This window comes from Artibeus jamaicensis, unplaced genomic scaffold, assembly GCF_021234435.1.
Source record: "Artibeus jamaicensis isolate MK-2021 breed Jamaican fruit bat unplaced genomic scaffold, CSHL_Jam_final contig_332, whole genome shotgun sequence".
NCBI lineage: Eukaryota > Metazoa > Chordata > Mammalia > Chiroptera > Phyllostomidae > Artibeus > Artibeus jamaicensis.
This window is the reverse complement of record NW_026521788.1, coordinates 15,412,501-15,435,031: the sequence shown is the minus strand read 5'-3', so window position 1 is coordinate 15,435,031 and position 22,531 is coordinate 15,412,501. Positions and strand designations below refer to the sequence as shown.

Here is a 22,531-nt window from a genome sequence, read left to right as displayed (position 1 = left end):
GTGATTCAGTCAATCAGGACCATATAGTCCACCTCAAATTTTTGGCTGAAATTCTTTCTTTAGATCCCTATTGTCACATGGATGCCTCATGGATTCCTGAGATTCCTCAGAAGCACCCAGCAGTTCTCTGGGTGTAGAGGCTGTGTCTTACTATCTCTTGCTTCCCACATGATACTGTACACAGAGCTGGTCTCTGTACAGCCAATGAGACAGAATTGCCTCTCAGGAGGAGCAAGAGGAGGAAGAGCCTCAGAAACCCGGGATGCGAGGGAGAAGACTGAGCTGGGAGCACAGGCCATTTTCCTGGGGTTCTGGAACCCAGCCGAAAGCTGCTACACGTTTAGGCTGCCAGGGCATGCAGGGCCCATGAGTAGGCCGGATGGCTGCGAGCCATCTTAGTCTCCCAAGTAAATGAAGGGGAAGAAAAGACATGAGGTGCGCCGGTATCTGTTTTTGTCATCTCGCTCAATTTTATCTATAGGGAGGAAATGCTTGCACAAATCATAACGACATTCTTTTTAAGCCTGATTTCCTTTGATTTATTTTAACCCTGTTGATGCTGAAGCCCAATTCCCTGATGGTTATGTAGAGAAGACCATCGCTATGGGAGGCAGGTGGAAAATCTGGGAGATGTTGAGTCTCCTCTTCTACAAACACCTCTTCCTCCAGTTCTAGCAGTAGGACAGGCCATCATTTTAAGTTTATTCCTTTGGGTCAAGACCTTACCTGGTATCTTTGTTTTTATTGCTCCCACAAAACATTTTTTTTAAATCCTCACCCAGAGATATGTGTAATGATTTTAGTGAGAGAGGAAGGGAAAAGAGAGAGAGAGAGAGAGAGAGAGAGAGAGGGAGACATTGATGTGAGAGAGAAACATCAGTCGGTAGCCTCCAGTTCATACACTGACTGATGATTGAACCTGAAACCTAGGTATGTGCTCTGACCAGGAATTGATGAACACTTATACAACCTTTTGGACAATGCTCCAGCCAATGGAGCCACCTCCCCAGGGCAAGCAAAATGTCTTTTTTAAAAACTATGGACATTTAAAGAAGAAAAGAAATTCATTATTCTTGGATTCATGGATTACCATGGTATTGGATTACCATGGTAATCCATGTTCATATTTTAATTCAGGAATATAGTTAATCTATATATTGAAAACTTCCAGCAGTAAGCCAAAATATAAAATGAAGTGGAAAAACCCGCATACCTCAGGCCTGTGCCTTTGCCCAAAGGGAGCCACAGAATTTTAGACAGTGTGTTTATGTCTATACCAGTGTGCTTTTCTTTCTGTCTATTTATGCATCTAACATCATCATCTTTCTATCAGTACCTATATAATTCTGATCCCTGTAAAATGATGATGCTGTACACATAGTCTTGCACCTCCTATCTCTCTATGCACAAAACAACTTCTTTCTTCTTCATAGCTGCATAAGAATCCATCATATGGGAGCTCCCCACTTGATGTAACCCCTAATTGGTAGGTTTCTTCTCCATGTTTTGCTATTACCAAAAATGCCGCGATGAACACACTTGTACATGTTTTGAACACCACCCAGAAGTGTGTATGTATATAGGTAAATTCCTAGCTGAGTGATTGCTAAGTTAAATCGTATGTATCTGTCTTAGTCCATTCAGGCTGCTATAATAGAGGGCCACAATAGAGGGGGACTTATAATTAAGAGGTTTACTTCTCACAGTTCTGGAGCTGAGGAGTCCAAGACCAAGGCGTCAGCAGATTCAATGTACATTGCAAACCCCTTTCTGGCTCTCAGACAGCTGTCATCTCACTGTCCTCTCACATGGTCTATCTCTCATTTCACTGTGTTCTCACATGGGTTAGACATGTGTCTATCGTCAGCATCTATCTGCTGTCTCTCTAGGTGACAAGGAACTCCTTGGAGTCTCTTCTATAAGGGCGCTGATCCCAGTAATCATCTCTCAAAGGCCTCGCCTCCTCATACAACCACAGTGGGGGTGAAGAGGTTGAGGATTTCACACAGGAATTTGGGAAGGAAACAAACTTTCAGTCTATAGCCATACCTTTAAAATTAGTAGAATTTTGCCAAGTTTCCTTCCAGAAATGAGCCAGCTCATTCTGCCTTGCAACCACTAAGCGTCAGACAGCGCTTGCCTCTGCAAAGCCCTCTCAGAAGACGGCCTCCTCACTTCAGTTTCTCCCAATCTTGGGTTAAAAAAGTCTCCTGTTGCTTTTTAATTTGCATGTTTTTCCCTATGAGTAATATTGAGCATATTTTCATATTTCATATTTTTATTTTACTCTTTGGTAATTGACTACTGGTATGCATTGTTTATCATTTCTTTATTTTATTTGCATGAGCTTCCTAAAAATGAAAGAATTCAACTTCTTATATGTCACATGAGTTAAATATTTTCCCAACTGTCATTTGTCATTTCTTTTAGTTTATGGTATTTTTTACAAGAAAAAATTTGAATTTTTATACAAACTTATCAGTCTTTTTCTTTATGGCTTCTGGGTTTGAGGTCCTTCTCAGAAAGTCATTTTCTATTCCTCGAGGATTAGCTCAGCCATTTATTCTTCCATAACTTTTATAGTTTCTTTTTGATGTTTAAATCTTTGATCCATCTGGAATTGATGTTAGTGTTATAAGTGAGGTAGATGTCCAGCTTTATTTTCTTTGTTTTTTGTTAATCAGCCAGTTGTTTCAATACCATTTGCTGACTAATTACCTTTTCCTAGCTGTTTGGAAGTGCTATTATGTAGTATCCTAAATTCTCATATGAATTTGGTTTTATTTATGAATTCTTCATCCTTATTCATTGATCTATTTTTCCCTAATAACAAATTATTTAATTATTATAGCTTTAAAATAGTTCTAGTCTCAGACTGCACTAGTTATTCTTATTGTTTTCTATTTTCAAGAAGCTTTCTGGGGGTATCTGTGGATGTTGAGGTTAGGCCAGAAGTACTATTATTACAGAGGTAATGGGGTGGTGGGGCAGCAGAACTGCTGCTCATCAGCCTAGACGTAGGGCCTGCGGCACTGGGCTGGAGGTCGAGGATGCATTCCAAGGAAGTACTTATATCCCCAGGCCCTAGTAGGGTAGCACAGTTGGTTGGAGTATCTTCCCAATACACCAAGATTGTGGGTTTCATCTCCAGTCAGGGCACATGCAAGAATCAATCAATGACTACATAAATAAGTGGAACAATCAATCTTTCCCTCTCTCTCTCTCTCTCATCCTTCCTCTCTCTTTCTAAGATCAATAAATAAACTTAAAACATTTTTTAAAAATATCACCAGCTTCAACCTGATAGTTGACCTAACTATTAAAAACCTCATGGAGTATCACTAAATCAAACCATAACTGATGCTCTTAAAAACTCTTCCACCAAAAAGTATCAGGAATGACAATCTCAGATATATATCTACCACTTTAAATAAGGTCCTGTACCAGCCAACAGTCTAACAGATCAACTAGTTCTCTGGTCATCAAGATAGAAATATGGAACAGACTAAAACCTGGAAGAGGGGAGGGAGGAGGTGGGGACCGGTTGAAAGAAAGAGATGTTCTTCTTAGTCATAGAACATGTCTGTGAAGGATCCATGGACACGGACAACAGTGTGGGAAAGGATGGTGGGATGGGGGGAGGGGAGATAAGGAAGGAAGTTGGGACAATTGTATTAGTGTAAAGAGTAAAATGTTTTTGAAAAGATACCAACATAACAGTGCAAAATGTCTCTATGTCAGTGGTTGGCACATTATGTGTGTGATCCATTAGGTCATGAAATCAATTCTGTGAGTCACAGTAAATATTTTTTAAAGACAAAATACAATATGAAATATCAGAATGACCTGCATAAATCTTTTGCCAGAATTGTGCTCATTGCAAGTCAGTTTCAATATGTGAAAAGATATTTGATGGAGGAGATTGGATGAGTAGAATATATATTGGCTAAGAAAAAATTTTTTTAATGTTTTCTGATTCATCTTCACTTTCTCTTTCACAAATAAAATTTTTGTTAAATTAAAAAATTGTTATTTTAATTGAGATTTTAAGGAATTTACACTTAATTAAGGAAGAGTGGGTATATTCCCATCAAAGATAATAGTTTGTCTTTTAATGTCTTAAGCCATCTTTAGATCTGTCAATAATAAAATAGTTTTTAATAAATGTCCTGCAAATGATCTGTTACCTTGACCCCTAGGATTCTTTTTGATTGTTATTTAAATTAAATCTTTTGTTTTGCCACAATTTCTAACAAGAAATAGTGTAAGAAAAGCATTGGTTTTATATATTTACTTTCCAACTCATTTTTTAATTCTCTTGTTTCATATTGTTTTCCAGTTGGGTTTCTCAGGTTCTCTGGGCCAAGCATTCTTCTAGACTATAAATTATCCCACAAGGCCTAATATTTTTCGAACATTAATTTTACTAACATTTGACTATTCCTGTTCTACAGGAGGTGGTGCTAGAGTTGTAATGCACTGGGTCAGTGCTTTTCATATTTTCTTATTTAGGTACTTTCCCCCAAAATTCTGCTTCCCCAGTGCAACCACAGAGTCTTCTCTCAGTTCCTAGAACACTTCATGCTCTTTTGTTTGTGAGATTTCAGGCATCTTATTTCCTCATTCATCACTTGCCACATCTCCACTTAAAAGTCACTTTCTTAAAAAAAAAAAAACCCTGCCCTGAATCCTAGTTGAAGTTACCATTCCCCTCTCTGTGCTTTTAAACCTCTTGGACTGTCATCTTTTGTAATACGCAACACACTTAGGAGTACTGATTTCATGTCTGTTTTCCTTGCTAGACTTCCAGCTCTGGAAGGAGCAGGAAGAGGCTGCCTTTCTCAGCGCTGTCCTGGGGGGCCCTGCGCTGTGTCTGGCACATAGGAGTCGACCTGTGAGCGTTTGTTGGGTCGCAGCCTAAAGCAGCTTGCTGCTTGCCAACTGGACATTTTTGATGTCTTTGGTTTTATCTTAAACTCAGAACTTTTTTCGTACATATTGGTGTTATTTTCAATGTAAATGTAATTTTTTCAGTAATGGAGTAAACTGGGACCATGGATGACCATGGTTTTTCCATACCTTTGTGACCTGCCAGAGCTTTAAATTCTCCATCTTTAATTAAAAAGGGTTAACGGTGACTTAGCTTCCCAAGGAAGCTATGGATGAGGGTATTTTTTCCAAAATATTTGATGTGGGGATCAGCACATCAGAGTTTGCATTGGATGGAGGAATCTTGCCATTCCCACATTTCTGTGGGCTCCTTCTTGCCACCCACATGAGGCAGGACATAGGGCCCAGGTTCTGATGAAAATTAGGAATATATGGGTGGACTATGGCCCTGCACAAATAAGCCATGGATCTGGATGGGAGGGGTGGCAATAGGGCAAGATTAGGTGATGGATAAACAATGAACTTCACTAAGATGGACATCCCAAAGACTCAGAGAAGCTGAAAAAGAGCCACTGGCAAGAGACCAGATGGAGAAGGCACAAGGTGGCTGTGCTGGCCTCCAGTCACTCACACCCTGAGCCTGGCAGAGGGGTGAAGTCCTGCTGTTTCAGTTCGATGTAGAGGCTGGGCGCTGGGACATTAAAGCCAGCTGTCCTATATTCATAATCACAGCATTGACACTTACTTAGTTGGGTGGCCATGGGCAAGTTACTCACTCCTTCTAAACCCCAGTTTCCTTATCTATAAAGAGTTTTAATGGAAAAATTAAATACTGTGTTTGAAGAACTCAGAGCCTTGCTTGTGTTGCAAAAAAAAGGATCAACGAACATTGCTGTTACAAGGTCACTAAATTAGAGCTGGCACAAAAAGTCCCTTTTTCATCCACCAACATTGATATCCCCCCATCTGAGCTGCTTACTGACTCAAGCAGATGCCAAAGCTGGTAAGAAGATTGCCTTTTGGTTCTCTTGTAGAATTTCCCAAATTAAAGAAATCTTCACTTACTTCCTGAATGTGATGTGGCTTTCACACATGGAAGGAGCATCTTTCAGGTATCAGACATTATAAGTGAAGGAGCATGGTAACCTCAGTACTCAACAATTAAGGGAGTCCATAGGATGTTTTTCTACTCCTACTGAGAGGCATCTATGAAATAGAACAACTGATGGTCTAAGACATTTTCTAGAGCCAGAAGGTTTCTCTCGGCTTGAGGTACAGCTTTGCTGTAAGTAGGCTAGATCACTTTTGACAAGTTGTTTGACCTCTCTGAGCTTTAGTTTTCACATCTGTAAGCAAGGTATAATAACATAACTCCACAGGATTGTCATAAAGAGTTTGTAAACATGGAGACAGCACGTTTCTGTGTTATACACATGCGCATGGAGGAGGAACTGTGAGTAAATCCCTCTGGCTCATGAAACTAGTCCCACTACTTTGCAGCCTCAGTTTCTCAGGAGAAAGGTTGGAGACCCACACTGGTCCTCCCACTGTTGGCAGGCCTGGTTGCTGCTCTGTGCACAGCAACATCCCGTCCACACACAGAACAGAGGCCAAAATCATACATCACTCCTATCATGTCCTCAAAGTTTGTAAAACTTTGCCCCCAAAGAAAAGCGGAGAGGTGCTCTTCTGTAACCAGTGTAATAGCTGCTTCCCTGCTCCTCTTGGCTTTGAAGCAAAGGGCCGGGCTGTGGAGGCCCTCATCTGGGGAGGAATCGGGACAGAGCCAAGGAGCAGAATGATACGCTCTCTGGGGGATCCAAACACTTCTAATGAGATTCCTCGTGCTTCTCAGCACTAGGCAGCCAGGAAAAAGTCCCACCTGCCCTGAAAAGAGGTTACAGGAGGAGGTGGTGGATGGAAGGAGAGGAGGTAGGTAGGAATCCTGATAACACAGGCTAGAGTGTTGGAAGATATCTTTGTATGAATATTGCCATGCCTGGGCTGGGTAACAGCCACCTCATGATTAAGATCGGAGGTTTTGGAATGAGATGGGCCTGAATCAAACCTGTCTCTTCTACTCACTTCCCCAGGAACCTTGGGTAATGCACTTAGCCTTTCTATGCCTGAGTCTACTTGTGAAATGAGAATGATAATAGCAGAATACCCGTCTCTCCAGGGCGTTATGAGGAATACATGGGCAAAAGAGCATTTGGGATGCTTAGCAAGGGGCTGATGAATGGTAGGGAGTTGGCACTTTCTGTGTGAATGGTGATTCGTGGAGTTGTGTGATGCAGCAGTCCTCAACACTAGCAATTGTAATCATGTTAGCTGCACGGAACTTCGCTGCTTACTAAATGTTTTCATATTGTGACAACAACACAGAAAGGAGACAAGGCAAGTGCTATCTATCCCCAATTTACAGATGAGTTAACTGAGGCTAGGAGGCTGTAAACCCACACGTCTTTACTCCATTTGTGGTGTTACATGTCAATTAGTTTATTTTATAAAGTAGGAAAAATTTGGAATGTGCAAAAATGTGTCATAATAACATTACATTCTTTCCACCCAAATTCAGTAAATATTAACATTTTGCCACTTTGCTCCAGAAACAACCTCACAGGCAGTTCAAAGTCTTTTCCCCCATCAGATTCCCCTCCCTCCTGTGAATAACCTGATGCTAAAGTGTTCCTCTTTATGTTTTCCTGTATTCCTTAAACACAGTCATAAACAGTATTACCCTATTATGTTTTGAATTTTTATCATACTGTGTGAACCCTTTTGCAATGTGTTTTTTTTATTCAACACTACATTTTTATTGCTTCTTTACATTGATAGACAGACATTTAAAATATTCATTTTAATGACTACACCTTACTCCATTTATGGACTTTTGTGTTGTTTTGTGTCTCTGTAGTAGAATTCTGTGTGTATGATGGGAATCAGTGCTGCAATGAGCAGCCTCCGACTTACTCCTGCAAATGCAGTGTGAGGGTTCTCAGTGTCTACCTGGATGTGTTCTCGTGAGTTTACAATAACTCACCCCTACAGCTTTACTGGATTTTGCCAAATTGCTTTTCATCATGTTGCGTCATGAAATGACTCATAGCACTTTGTTAAGTAAAAACAGGGATGTGATGGTAAATATCTGTGTGTTCTCGATTTTTAAAAGAGTGCTAAAAACTAGTGACACAAATCTGCTGATGGAAATCAGGATGGTGATTGTCTACTGGTCGAGAGTAGGTCAGTTAACCGGCAAGTATCACAAGGAAACATTCTGCCAAAACAGAGATGAACTATATTCTATTCTGGATCATGGTCACAGGGCTGTAGACATTTGTCAAGGTACATTGAACTGTGTAGTTCTGATTTGTACAATTTACTATCATTTTTCCATTTTTTCCCCGATTTCTAAGGCCTCTTTATACAATAGATTAGCCCTTTATGATATGAATTGCAATATCTATTACCCAAGTAATATTTCCTTTTTGAATTTGCTTATTTTTTGCATATAGAAATTTAATTTTAGGTAGATAACCAATCTTTTATAGTTTCTAAATTTTGAATCATATAATGGTTTTCCCCACTCCAGGACTACAAAACAATTCTCCTATGTTTCCTTTTTGGGATGTATTCTGTGTATTGTTTGAGATGTGGATCCAATGTAATATTTTTCCAGGTGGCTTCTACATGTTATTATGTTAATGAAATTTCTAATGTTCTACCCTCTGTAGATTTCTAGGGTAAACTCTTCTTGGTAATAATATTATTTTTAATATATTTAAAACATGTATACTATCTTAATATATATGCACATGTATGTAATTTGGATATTATGTATATATGAATGTATATTTTCAAACTCTTGTATTTTGCTGATATTTTACTTATGATTCCTGCATCTGCTTTACAAGTAAGATTGGTCTCTACTTATTTCTCTTTTTCACTGTCCCTTTTGGTAATGAGGTCGAAATAAACTCATAAAAAGAACTGGGTAACTTTTCCTCTTTTTCAATTCTCTGACACTTCTTAAAACCACTTGGTCTTGGTGCTTTTTTCTTTTTTTTGTGGAGAACTATTTGACTACTGATCAAAATTTTAATCATTATTTGAGTTTTATATTTCTTCTTGGGAAAGTTTTGTTCACTTCTGTTTTTATAGAAAATATCGTCTCTCATCTGAAATTTTCCAGCTCATAGGCTTAAAGTTAATGCTATTTCCCCAAAATGTAAAAGGTCTCTGCATCCTTTTTTCTTTCTTAATACTATTTCTTGGAGTCTTCTCTCTTTTTTGCTTCATAAATTTACAAACTTAGGATGTTCTGCCAACACTTTTGGCTGATCACTTTAATTTCTGGGCCAGCGGGGCTGGACATCCTAGGTGTGAAGTACAAGGATGAGGCCACCACAATTATATTTAGTGTGGATTCCTCCACTCTTGGTCTGTGGGTCCTCCTCTCTTCAGCTGGTCAACTCCCTCATGCTGAATACTTGCCCACTCTACAGAGATAAATACTGAACTACCATGGAGGGAAGCACTGTGGCTTAACATGGCCGCACTAACACTGCATAGACTTTCTAGAAGTTGCATCCAAAAGTCACACCATCAGACTTAACATAAAAGACAGGACTGGATTACAAAATGCTGTAGCTATAAACTTTTGTTCTTAATGCTCTCCTAATGATTTATTTGTTTAGTTAGTACTTAAATGCCTATGATGTGTAAATCTTGAGTGAAAAATAATGTTAAATCTATAGTAACGCCTCACTGATTAATGGAATTTTGGCAAGCAGACACCGTGTTGCCTGCTTTAGTGTTTACGTTAAAAGGTTATGTGCAGTATTGACCTACCTGTAATTGAGTCTCTCCGTATATGTGCATTGGCCAATTGAACCTTCTGGAGCTGTGCTGTTCGATATAGTAACCACTAGTCACACATGGCTATTTAAATTTAAAATGAATTGAGAATTAAATAGAATTAAAGTTAGTTCCTTCACACTAGGCTCATTTCAAGGGCCCAACTGCCATCTTTTCTAGTAGGTACAGCATTGGAAAACTCCGAATTACAGCACCTTCCCACCATCTCAGGAAGATCCACTGGGCAGCTCTGTCCTGGAGGGTTTCAACAATAATTAAAGTAGTAGTTGTTCTTGTACGCATGCCTCAAGGAGCACAGCACCTTGCCCTTACTGGGTTAGTTGAATGCTTATAGCTGTAGCTAGCATGATTAAAGATAGTTTGCTTTTTAAAGTAGGTTAAACAAAAGTTTTAGAATTTTTTTAAATCCCAGGAATTAGCCTAGAGATTCCCAAATTCAGGAATTCTGAATTAGTAAAGCCCAAATTAATGTGATTTATTACACTCCGCAGGGCAAACTGGAAGGCTAAGTTTTCTTTCGCATTATTCCTGGCCAGAGGTCACTCCCCCCATCCCTCTCTCTCTTGTCATGTACAGCACATTGATGTAAATGATTACCCCTTTTCTGGCCACTATCAGCCCTAAAACATTTGTCAACTTTGGTCACTTTCCTATAATAAATCACTGGGCATTTTCATTGCCTTTGCACTGTGAGTGACATCTCTAGCAAAAGTACCCTCCTTCCCGACAGCATTTGCCAGTTAGGCCTGGTAAAAATAGATAACTTATCATGATGTTTCCTGTTGTGTATGATTCAATATCAGATCTGTAGATGCTGAATGTGTCATAGATGGAAGAACATTCTTTTGATGTACTCATAACAATTCATACGATATGATGAAATACACGTGAATCAGAATGAGAGAGCAGGGAGACCATGGGGCCAAGGGTTCTTCCTGTGTTGGGTGTTTGAATTAATCAAAGGTTGACTGCCAGCAAAAAGAGGGTGAGGCCCCTAACATGTTGCTGCAACTTCTGCTGGCCTGAGGGTGGGCAGGGTAAGGATCTCAACTTCAGTAAGAAAAACGGTCTCGTGTGGTTTAACAAGATGTGTCCTCCCCCGAGTTGTGACATGCTTGCTAGCAGCTTACTGTCTTCTATTCAAAGTCCACCCTGATCAGATGATGTGGGTTGTAATCCGAGACACTCATCAAAATCCGTCCATGCTCTCCCTCCCCACAACCTCTGGGAGCATTCAGAAGAAAGCACACAGGGTGCTTTTCTGTGAATGCCTCATTTCAACCAGTGATAACCTGAGCAAAACCCAGGGGAAGCCTGACGAAGAGGATTAAAAGCAAGGAAGATCACAAGTCTGGGACCATCATCACCAGACATCAGAATACACTGTTTTCCTAGCTTTTCAATCCTTCCTGAGTATCCATCTGTTGTCCCATTTAATCCATCACCAAGTCTGTTCATCCTTCCTTCTGAGAACCTCTTAAGTGTGTCCACTCTTCCGTTCCACCACCCCAATGGAAATAATGACCATCTTGGTGTTAGATTTCTCTCCATCTGCCTTCAAACAGCAGCCAGAGAGCAATATTGAAAAAGACAAATTTGAACATGTCATCTCACTGCTTAAAACTCTTCTTGCTTAGGATGAAGATGAAAATGCTCCTCTCTTGGGACATATGCACTCGGTTGACCCTGCTATACTCTCTAACCTCACTCAGCCTCATTCCCTGGACCTTGTAACTAATGATGCTTCTGTCACACAGGTTTTCCTCTGGCTCCTATAATAAGCCAAACTTGTTTCTGCCTTGAGGTCTTGGTACAGATGGTACCCTGGGCTTGGACCGGTCTGTTCCCAATTCCTTCGTATCTGGTCAACTGATAATCATCCTTTACATATCAGTTTAGTCACCACTTCCTCTTCACGTTGTCACTTTAATCGTCACACTCCCCTTCCCCAGAACTAGGTCAGGTTGAGGTTTGTATTTACACGGGTGACTGACTGTTTGATCAACAATCTTTCCCATAAGATTTACAAGCTCCAGAGACAATACTCATTTTCACTCACCCTTGTATTCCCAGCTCCTGACACTATGCCTAGCAATTGAAGCACCAGTAAATCTTTGTTGACAAAAAATGAAGTAATTTTTTTTGTTACCTGCCAGGAGAGGAGTATGGTATACAAAGGAAGGAAGTCACAGACCTAAAAGCCTTGGGTTCAAATCTACTCTGCCATTTTGTTTTCAGGTGATCTTGGGCAAGCTGATTGACCCATCTAAGCTTTAGTTTTCTTAGCAGTAAAGTGGGCATAGCCACATTTCTGCATCATTGTGAAGATTACAGATACTGTATGCCAACTGAGCATTCAGTAGGTTAACAACCTACAGACCTCATCATCCTCACCATTATTATCGCCGTCATCCAACTGGGACACAACAGGGTACTCTGGTGAGGCAATGCGGCTCCTTGGGAAGAAGTGAAAGAACACTCAGACCCAAAAGGAAACAGATAGTAACATTTTTTATTAAATATTACAGTGGATCAAAAAGTACAAAATATCTCTTGCCTGCTATGTGATTGGGAAACTATTGGCACGTAATACAGTATCAAAAGCAGTAATAAGTACAATTTGGAAAACATACAAAATTGAGTGTTTATAGTTGGCTCAGCATTCTTCTGGTAGTGTTTAAACTAATGCAAAGGTTACTCAATAACCTCTCCATTGGGAAACTATATAATATCACTGGGCCATGTTGCTATATACAAATAATCACCTTACAGAGCAGAGGTTACATAGCTGGAATCACCAAAAGTATACAATATGTACAACACAGGAAAATTTAAAAAAGTATAAACAGCCAAGAGATTATGCTGCTATTCTTCAGACATATTTCAACCATGGGGAGACAAGCAGAATATCAAATACATCAACAGCCAACACTGGAATTTAAGTGCTCAAGATAATCATTGCAATGGTGTGGGCACACTTGTTCCCATTTCTCTTTAAAATTGGGACAAGAGTAAAACTGGACCAGATGGGACTTGGCTGACCACCACCAAATGTGACTTTGTGGGACACGAGTGAAGAGAAATAAATGGTTCTCTTTGAAGGCACACTACATAAAATATTTTTGTAGGATCACCTCGAAATTTCCATCAGACACACCAACACAGTGAAATACAGTACTTGAGAATTCATGCACCAGGTCAGAAAGTTGTAAAATCAACATTGACTTTTAACAAACCCTTCTGTATATGCCCTGATAAACAAGTGAACTGAAGAGCTTCTAGCTAGTAAATAAATAAGTCAGTCCTGTGGCAAATATTACAAGTTCCAATCACTTAATAGGAGACTACTTTATTCTGAAACTTGGGCTGTTTTCTCTCTTTTTTTCAAATGTTGAGTTGCCAAAAGTTAAATCAGAAGTTGCATGGAAAGGCTTTTAAAAAAATATTATTTAGAATCTCCAAATCTCCAGTAAATCACAGACTTAGTGCATTTTGAATTGCAACATTTCTTGGAAGCCACACTCAGTAAATAGATTTATGACTCCATTGCCAATTAGATCCCACAGTTTCCTTTACAGAACTACCAATAACAATGGTCTGATTGCACAAAGAAAGGCTTGTGCAATTCCATTCAATAATAAGGCCCCTTGAACTCAAACAATGCAAACAAAGCCCTATTTAAGACTTTTTAAAATGTAGTTCTCAGCCAATGAAGAATTCAATGGTCTTTTTGAAAGATTTCCAAGATCTCTGCGCGGAGTTTTAAAACAAATAACACACTGCTTCTGTTGGGAATGTGTGCCCCATTTCTCTTTATTTGTCCTGATATTTTGCTGAGGGTATGAGCTTCCTCGGACAGAAACAGTGAGTCTCCTTTTGGAAGAGAAGAGAAAAACAAAAGCTGGACTATGTTAACATTGTTTGAAAATGGTGTGATCGAATTCCAACATGATGAAAGCAGACTGAAATCATCCCAGTGGGGAAAACAAATGCCCCATATTCCAAATGGATAGGTGAGCTCCACCAGGGACAGACGGCCCCCCATTTTCTTTGAGAAACAAACTCATAGGAACCACGTCCGATCTAGCCCACATCTGCCGCAGAAACACTGAAGTTCGCTTCATCTTCCACGTCCTCTGATTCTGTGACCATTCAATCTAGTGCAACTTTCTTAGTATCAGTCCTGGTTAGCGTTTTGCCAGCTGGAATTGAGATTTCCCCCCCTCTATGTTGTGCAATAGCAGGACAATCTGCACTCACACATTTATAATCTAAATTCTACTAGCCTATCTATGGTTCTATTAAATATATATATATTATTCCACAGGAAGGTAAATAATTAATTGAAGCAAATGGAACTCTTAACACTAGGTCTCTACATTCTTTTGTTTCCACCTTTGGATATTAAGTACGTTACATTGAATATTTGGCATCGTATCATGGAGACATTTCAATACAAATGCACGGCATGCATGGCTTTGTTTAAGAGCCGCAGTTTCATTGTTTACCAGTTTCGATTATTTTGCAGTTGAGTTACCTATTTAGAAGTTGAAAATTGCCATCAATTTTCATAGAATTAAATATCTCAGAGGTAAAAGACTTGGTTAACTATGGTCCTAATGCCTACTGGTAGTGTTGGGGGAGGGGAGGGTTGGCTGGGAGTTCGTCAAAGCGTTCTTATCAGCAGGGATGGGACTTGGAAAGAAAATCACTCTCTGTGTGGATCAACTTTGAACACACTTAGAAAATGCATCCACCTTGATGTTACATCTTGGCAGCAAATGCAACGAAGTGGCAAGAATGACAGTATACATTCTCCACATGTTTGGACTGCTTGCACAGCTTGACCCTTTCTTTCCAACACTACAATAAATTATAAAGCGGGCTGTATTGCCAGGTGGTCACAAACATGACACCAACCACCATATGTGAGAACATACACATAAAACCCATGCCCAGGAAACCCAAACAGGATGACTTTCTTTTGAATGGGTAATCCAGTATGCCAATTAGCTCCACACATGTGGCCTGGAACGTTCTTCTTGGAAACAACAAGAAATCAACGTGATGAAGGCAACATGACTACCTATTACCCCAGAGTCCACAGGCCAGGGAAGGTGCCTGGAGCGTGGGCCTCGGGCTGTTCGTTTTCTTCGGGGTAGTCAAGCTCCATCCTCTTCCCAACCCCCTTTCCCGGACTGCTTAGAGGGATCAGGGCCAACACCAATGTAAATCATTCTGGCTCCTGTTCTAATTTCTGGAATTCCTAAAATATCTGTGCAGCCCACAAGTATGTCCTCTAGACTCTGTTGTTATTCGGCAGCTTGCTGCCAGTGAAGTTTTTGTGTTTATGATTTCTCTGGTATGTAGAACAGTTTCACAGCCTAGATAAGGTAAGTACAATGCTCAATATTTTCACATCACCCAATACTTCGAAGCAAAGCATTTGGTCGGGTAAGCAGTGTATGAGCTCTTTCAACTATGCCATTTATGAGGAACAAAGTCCAGAAGTTGTGGATCTGCAAAGGAACGTTCTTTGCACTATGCTGTGCTCAAATGTTTCTTTTTCATTTGTTCCACTAGAATCAGTTGCTTCAATTTGTAAACAATAACTTTACCACCCAAAGCTGCTCAAAATGATAAGATGTGGGAAAAATTACAGACACACATCAACAACTAGGACAGTCAGTCAGCCTTTGAAACAAAACAAAACAAAAACAGAAGACCTGCAAACAGAAGCGATACTGTTTAATTAAAAAAATAATAATAAAGGGACAAGAAGGGACTGGGAGAAAATGGAACTACCTGTATATAAATTAGGAGAGCAAACAGTGATACGGGTAGTTTTAAGAAGCAAATATATACAGTCAATTTAACAGTGTTTACTTCTCTGGATTGTTTAATAGTGTCAAAACAAAAGATCGATTGAAGTTTCACTATACATTGCATTGATTGAACCTTGGAGAGTTTTATGAAAACAGGGGCATCCCGTGGCATAGGTTTGCCAGTCCTCCTTGCCCCTTCCTTTGAAATGCCTGCCCCCTTTTCGCCCAGATTGTTTCCTGACCATGGGGACTCAGGGTCCTCGAAGTTCTCCCTGGATACACATAAATCCATTCACGAGACCCCTGCGCGAAGTGAACCATCTGGGGTGCAGGGGCGTCTATGTTGGAAGGGACTCAAGACAGACCAGCCGAGGCTGGTGTCGCCCCAGAAAAATCAGGCATGCTCGCCTCCTCTCTCGGCCGCTTTGGCTGGAACTGATCTTACTCCCCAGATTAGAAGAAATACTGACTTCTAATTCTATAAGCCATCACCCCCAGGGTAAGGAGTGAAGCTCTTCTAGCCGCACCATTTGGGCAGAGCTGGGCTTACAGTTTTGTACTGGGGTGTACGGATGACAGCTGGGAAGATGGAAAGGCAGCTTGAGGATTTATAGCAGCTAATGGGTAGATGCTGTTGTGCAAGAGGTCCCCATATGAACTTCCTACAGGTGTGGCCGCGGCCAAGTGTCTGTACAGCTGCTGAGAATTTGTCGGTGATGTAAAAATTCCTCTTTGCATCACAAGTGAGTGGAAAGCCAAGGGCTGCATGAGTGGAGAGAGAACAGTCTGGTTTTTCAAGTACTGCAGAGAATGAGAATACCCTGCTGGGAGCCTGGAGTTGAGGCCCGAGTTACACAAGCTCCCAGAATACAAACCTGGGAAGATAGGGGAGGAGAGGGGGAGCTTGTGGCCTTCCGATGCGCTGCCAGAATGCCCACCGTGAGCTGCCTTGCTGCCTTCGCTCTCCTGCTCACAGGCTTTCTCCTTCCCAGAGACCTCCTTGGACGGGTCCAGGGGAGATACGGCCCGGGCCTTTTTCCCAGCAATCATGAGGTCCAAATCCTCCAGGCTGCGCTTGATGGGACGCGCTGCGCCTATGTTCTGAGGGCTCATCTTCCGGTGCAGGATAGGATGCACCATGCCTTCCATCTTCCTGAAATTCTCTAGTCTCACGTGGTGAGGTTTGCTTGACCTTGAGAGCGCTTCAGGGTATTTTTTAGGAGCTGACATGGTCATGGGCGATACCCGACAGGCTTTGGGGTGACAGTCTCGACTGTGGCTGTTTATGACCTGGAACTGGGAGACACCTTTGCTCTCTTGGAGCCCTGTGGCCGAGTGGGCCAGACCTAGAACCTTGCCCGTGGGTTTGTGTGGGTTCTTGGGAAGGCTCAGATCTGTTGGCTGGTCATCTGTGGCGGCTTCTGCTGCAGCTGACTTTTTGTCTTGCAGATGTACAGAGGAGAGATAGTTTGCATGGAGCTTTTCTTGGTGTTTGTGGGAGGAAAAAGAACTGTTTTCCGATTCCCTGTACATATCCCTGCACGGGTACTTGGATGTCTGTTCATTATGAAGATGGTGTTCGGTGTGTCTATAGAGGCTGTGGAGATGAGGAGAGGAGTAGAAATCGGCCAGGAAGCTGGGCATGTGGGAGTGGGGCAGTGCCCTTTTCTCTAAGAGTTTCTCCTTGCTCTCCTGGATTTCTTGCTTCAGGACATAGGAGTCAGCAAGGGGGCTGAGGTGGTGCTTGGAGAAGCTGCAGCGGTGGGGATCCGATCGACTCAGTTTGTCATGTTTGAAAATGTCATTGATGCTCTTTCTGTCCTCAGAGGGCTTGCTCCTGAAACTCTGCACGTGCTGAATCACTGAGGGCCGGCTGACCGCCGTGTGGTCAGTGCTCTGGCCGTGGTGGGCCTGGGACAAACCTGAACACAGGTCATCCCTGGCAATCAGTTTCTTTTTGCTGATCAAAGGGGGTGGGGAGCCATAGGGATAGCTGCTGGAGAGGCCGGCCCCACTCACTTGGGACAGAAGCTTTTTCTTGGCCAGCGGGGACATGATGCCTGGGTTGCCCCTTGAGTAGAGCAGGGGCGTGTAGTTGAGCCCATGGTTCTCATTCATGGGCCCAGTCAGGTCTTTGTCTTTGAACATGTCAAATGACTGGACCACAAGGACCTTTGGGGTCTGCTTTAGTGCATTATGGATGTCGTCACTGCCCAGCTGGTCCACCTTCACGGTGCAGTTGGCAATGTAATCTGCCATGGTGGGCACTTTGTCATCGTCCATCTCGCTCTGGTTTGCCAATGGTGGCTGTGTGCTGGGGAAGCCAGGGAAGGATGTGTCCTGGAGTTCATTCTCAGGGCTCTCTGTAAAACAGCAGGGCTTGGGTTCAGATTTTGAGTCCACAAGAGCACTGGGAGAGGCGAGAGACTGTTTGCCAGCCCCGGGGTCTCTCTCGGGGGCCAGAGGGGCACTCGGGAGTGGAGGTGCAGGCCCCTTCTCTCCTGCGTCCTCGGCCACCTTCTCACTGCTGGCACCTTGATCTGCTTTGCTGTCCTTTTCTGGGTCCGCTGTAGACACCAGGGGCCTCGCTACAAAATCCTGGTACCCTTCCATTTTCTTCTTCATGTCTGCTGCTGGGAGAGGCTCAGTGCTGCTTTTTGGGTTTAAAGTTTCTTGCTCCTTTTCTTGTTCTGATGAAACCTGATGAAAGATTGTAAGACAGTCAGAAGAAAGCCCAATGCATTGACACATTTTGCTATGTAATAAAATATTAAACACAGCAGTTTTTCTTGAAAATGGGCTTGTCAATCAGCTCACAGAGTTTCTCTAAAGCTCGATCACTCCCGCATCCCAGCTCTAAACAAAGAATCTAAATTACAGAAACATTAGGGGAAATATGCACACTCACTTTAGTCCCTTATGAGACGCTTATCAAAATACCAAAGTGCTACGTTCTGATGGTACACAATCATATCACTCCTTGATTCTAATATGTAGTTTAATTTTGAGGTTGTCGTCTTGTCAAATCAGTCAATTATCCAAATGGGTTTTAAATTACATGTTGTGCTTTATGACACTTTGGAGAAAGTTTTTTTTTTTTTTAAAGCATCTCTCTTTCAGAAATCTAACCACCCTCATGTCAACAACAAACTCACTATAACTCCTTGCTTTTCTTTGAGAGAGCTTATCCTGTCCTAATATGTCCAATTTGAGGTATAAAATTAGCAATGCTTAAGCGTTAGCAATTTCTACTCAGTGCCAGATGAGCAGATAAGCTCAAATATTGAAAAATGATGCAGATGCAACATTAGCCTGTCTACCTAAGGGACAGAAGGGCTCTAAGTCTTCCTGGGCTGCAGCAAGTCACATGTCTGTTAAGGCTAAAAATGAAGTTGTCAAAATTCAGGCAGTGAGCACCACCATGGATACAGCTTTTCTGTTCACTGAAATAAATTGTAGTCAATGAGATGGATGCTCTTTATGTGTCCCTATTGACAGAAGTTGTGGGCACAATTCAACCCATTCATTGCATTATGTAGCTGTGCAAACTATGACCTTGGAAGGTCATTTTAACTTTCCGTCTGTGACCCAGCTGACAAGCTCTTCCAAAACTTCTGTCATTTTGCCCTTACATGTCTTAGTGGAGAATGGCCCCAAAACAGTTGTATGAAACTCCATCTCCATCTCATCCCACGAACATTGTTCTTCTTTGTGAAGAAAAGAAGTTCCGACCCCATTAGCATTTTTGGGTAACACTGAGGATGCTGGTGTAGGGATGGATGCACAGGAACAAAAATTCAGGGCATCATACTCGCTCAACAGATATTTCTCCTGGAAGTCACTTAACGCTATCCCTGTTTTTAGGGATGTATTATACCTACGAGACTTTATGCACCACCTTTCATTTCTTTGTACTAATAACTGCCTTTTTCAGCGCAAATATCATTACCTGTTCTACATTAACAATCATCGTTGGTCTCTTGAGCTTTTACATTATGTGAAAATACCGCAAAATGAGTACAGCAAGGAAAAAAAGCAAATTTCATTTAAATGTTAGTTTCTGGTGGGTTTCTGGGTTTCTGTGGTTTGAAGTGGGGCTGCAGAGGATGCTCAGTCCCACCAAAGTTTCTATGACCCAGGCCTTCAGTTAGTTACATGGAGTTCTATGCTTTTGGCCGTAAACAGGTTTGGGAGGTCTTTAAAAGCTACACAGAAAAAGGTCAGGGGTCCTTTTTCTAGGATGGAATTTTCTGATCTGCCCTTAGTATGTTAAATGGCTCCTTCCCACTAGGCAACATGCAGTCCAATTACTGAAAGATATCAGCTTGGACTAGAAGGGCTTCTTTATAAGCCCCCCTATTTCCATTGAGTTCACTGCTTCATACTGAAAACGTCAAAAGTTAGGAACAACTAAAACAATGACAATAATAAAGCCCTAACCAAAACCTCGGACACAAAATCAATGGGAAGAAATATATCCGGTTAATAACATGGGTCTGTGTTGAAGGTGGGGAACAATTCTTACTCTAAGGCTCAATCGTGAAGAGGGTGTGAGATTCCGGGTAGTTTAGATGACCTGATCAGACTAACCCTTGACACGCAAGACACTGACAGCTCCCTGAAGGCAACTGTTGGGACCCAGAGGAAACAAGAAGCCTTAAGGCTTTAAGATATGGACTGCAGGTCATCTGGCTCTGCTTCTGACAATGGTCATCGCCGGAGCTGATGGGCTCAGCGCAGGGGCTGCGGAGTCCTTCCACAACTCACAGACCAACCATCTCAAACTTCACCCCCAGAGTGGAGCCATTGAAAGGCCGGCTGTCCTCTTGGTCCTCAGGGTGCCCCCAGGTGCTTTGGCAACGCTGTACACTTGGTATCTAACAGAACTCACTGATCCAAAATCCTATAATAAATCACCAGGCTAACAGGATAAGGGAGGAATGGAATGTAAGCCTTAACTTGGAATTTCCTTGCTTTTGGCCATTTATGTTGCAAGCTTGCAGATGTGTAGAAATCTCTGTGTCATCTCCTCTCCCCCACCCCTTTTAAATTACTAGAGCTTAAAATAATTGTGAAACAAAAATTAAAACAAAAATAATTTTTTTCTTCATGTTAATGCAACCTTCTGACACAGGCTCCAGCTGAATAAGTTGAATTCTCATTAGGAGCTTGTTGTAGTGTTTGTGTTGTGTGTGTCTGAAACCAGTGTTTAATTAGGGAGTCTCTTATGTGTTCATTATAGACCTGATTTTTTAGGGGGTGTTTAATATCAGCAACAAAATTCCCTCTGGGGTTGAATCCTAGAACATGCTGTCTCCAAATGTGGCTGCTAAGTTTTTTTTTTTTATAGGCAGCAGGGTTTTTATTATTCATGTTGAAACAGAGCCCAGACCAGCCTCCATGGCTGGCTCTGTGCAGACGTTAATGGCTTCCACCAAAGAGCTGTTGGGGGCTGTGGGTAGCTGGGGCTTGTTTTAAAAGGTTCAGACACTACCTGTTAACATGAGAGATAATAATGACTTCAGAGGAACCATTTCAAAATTTCCCCATAAATAATATGTACTTAAGACGTTTCTAAATTGGTCTCAACCCAAGGCTGCTGCCCAGAGGTCAATTACAAGAAGGCAAAGGAGTCTCTAAAGTTTTCAGGACAGTCTGGCAGAGACACAGCCCATCCGTTTCAATGCCCCTTCCTGCTAGAACCCACGAAACATGTCTTAAAGTCACACCAGCTCCTCGATGGACTCGCTGGGAAACAGCAGAGAGGCCACATCTTTCAAACTGGAGTCCCTTGGCTTCACAGAGCTGAAGCGCTGGCTCCTTCTACCGCAAAGTCAGTGGTTGCCACCAGTTTGCTATGGGATGTTTGCATCTTTCTGGATCATAGTCTTGGCCTATGCCGTTCAGTGCCACACACTGCCTTTCAGCTCTGATGGTCTGGCTGCTCATTCTAGTGCTGCAGCTGTGCGGGGTCACAGCTACGAATGCAGGGCTCCGGGAGACCCCGAGGCAGGACATGTCTCATGGAGGTATTTCTGTGGAAGAAAGCAACTCACCTCAGGCGCATCCTGGGGCTTGGGGGCATTCTCTTTTTCTTTCTTGTTCTTAGGAATTTCATGTTTGATGCGCTTGGTTCCTGACACTTTTGTTTTATTCTCATTTTCCTGTGAACTGTTTTCCTGCTTCCGAGGTTTGATTGGAGGCAGGGGCTTGTCTTCCTCTCCTTTAATAAACCTTTCATAAGGCAGGATTAATCTAAAAGGATATCAGAAGAGTTGATCGATCAGGGGAGATAATTCCATTAGCATCGATGTTACGGGTTTATTTTCTTTTTATGATACAAGCAATTTATTGCATGACTTCATTTCCAGTGACATCAATGTTTTTCTAGAAACTTACTCCACGGTTACTTCCCTACTCAAAGCCAGTACCTGGTGACACAAACTCCTTTGCAAGACCGCTTTCTGGGTTTTGTGAGTCTCTACACCAAGCGTAACAATGGAAGCATCCATGTTGGATCACCATCACTGTCCATGGAGCCAGCATAGTGCCAGCAAAAACATCACAACACTAACAGCAGCAATAATGATAGCTGGTTGTTTATTCACTGTCCTGCCAACTGATGAGACAGCGGAGATTCAGAAAGGGTAAAAAGTTTGCCTGAGAGCCACGCCATTTGAGGGGTAGAATTTGAATCGATTTGTGCCCATCTCCAAAGATTATATTTTCATCATGTCAAAATACAGACCAGACAGGTAAGACAAAGGTGTTAATGGGAGGCAAGCACAGTGTGGCTGAGACAGCGGTCTCACCCAGCAGCTCTGAGGGGGCAGGTGACCAGCACGAGGAGCTAGCTCTGTTTTGGGGGTGCCAAGTAACACAGGGCCTCGGTAAGAAGGAAGGTAGACAGACTACTCCCACCACAAAAATCAGAGGGC

General features: G+C 42.0%; 1 protein-coding gene across 3 annotated transcripts in view; it reads right to left on the bottom strand.

The window, feature by feature from the left end:
• Positions 1 to 12,263: 12,263 nt before the first annotated feature.
• ARID5B (AT-rich interaction domain 5B) overlaps positions 12,264 to 22,531 on the bottom strand; it is a 177,667-nt gene continuing 167,399 nt past the window's right edge. For all 3 annotated transcript variants that reach the window (XM_037139955.2, XM_053664016.1, XM_053664017.1), the window contains 2 exons: positions 21,650 to 21,848; positions 12,264 to 18,293 (listed from right to left, as the gene is read on the bottom strand). In XM_037139955.2, the coding sequence (XP_036995850.2) occupies positions 16,140 to 18,293; positions 21,650 to 21,848 (2,353 nt within the window). In that variant the 3' untranslated portion in view covers positions 12,264 to 16,139. The remainder of the gene's footprint in view (positions 18,294 to 21,649; positions 21,849 to 22,531) is intronic.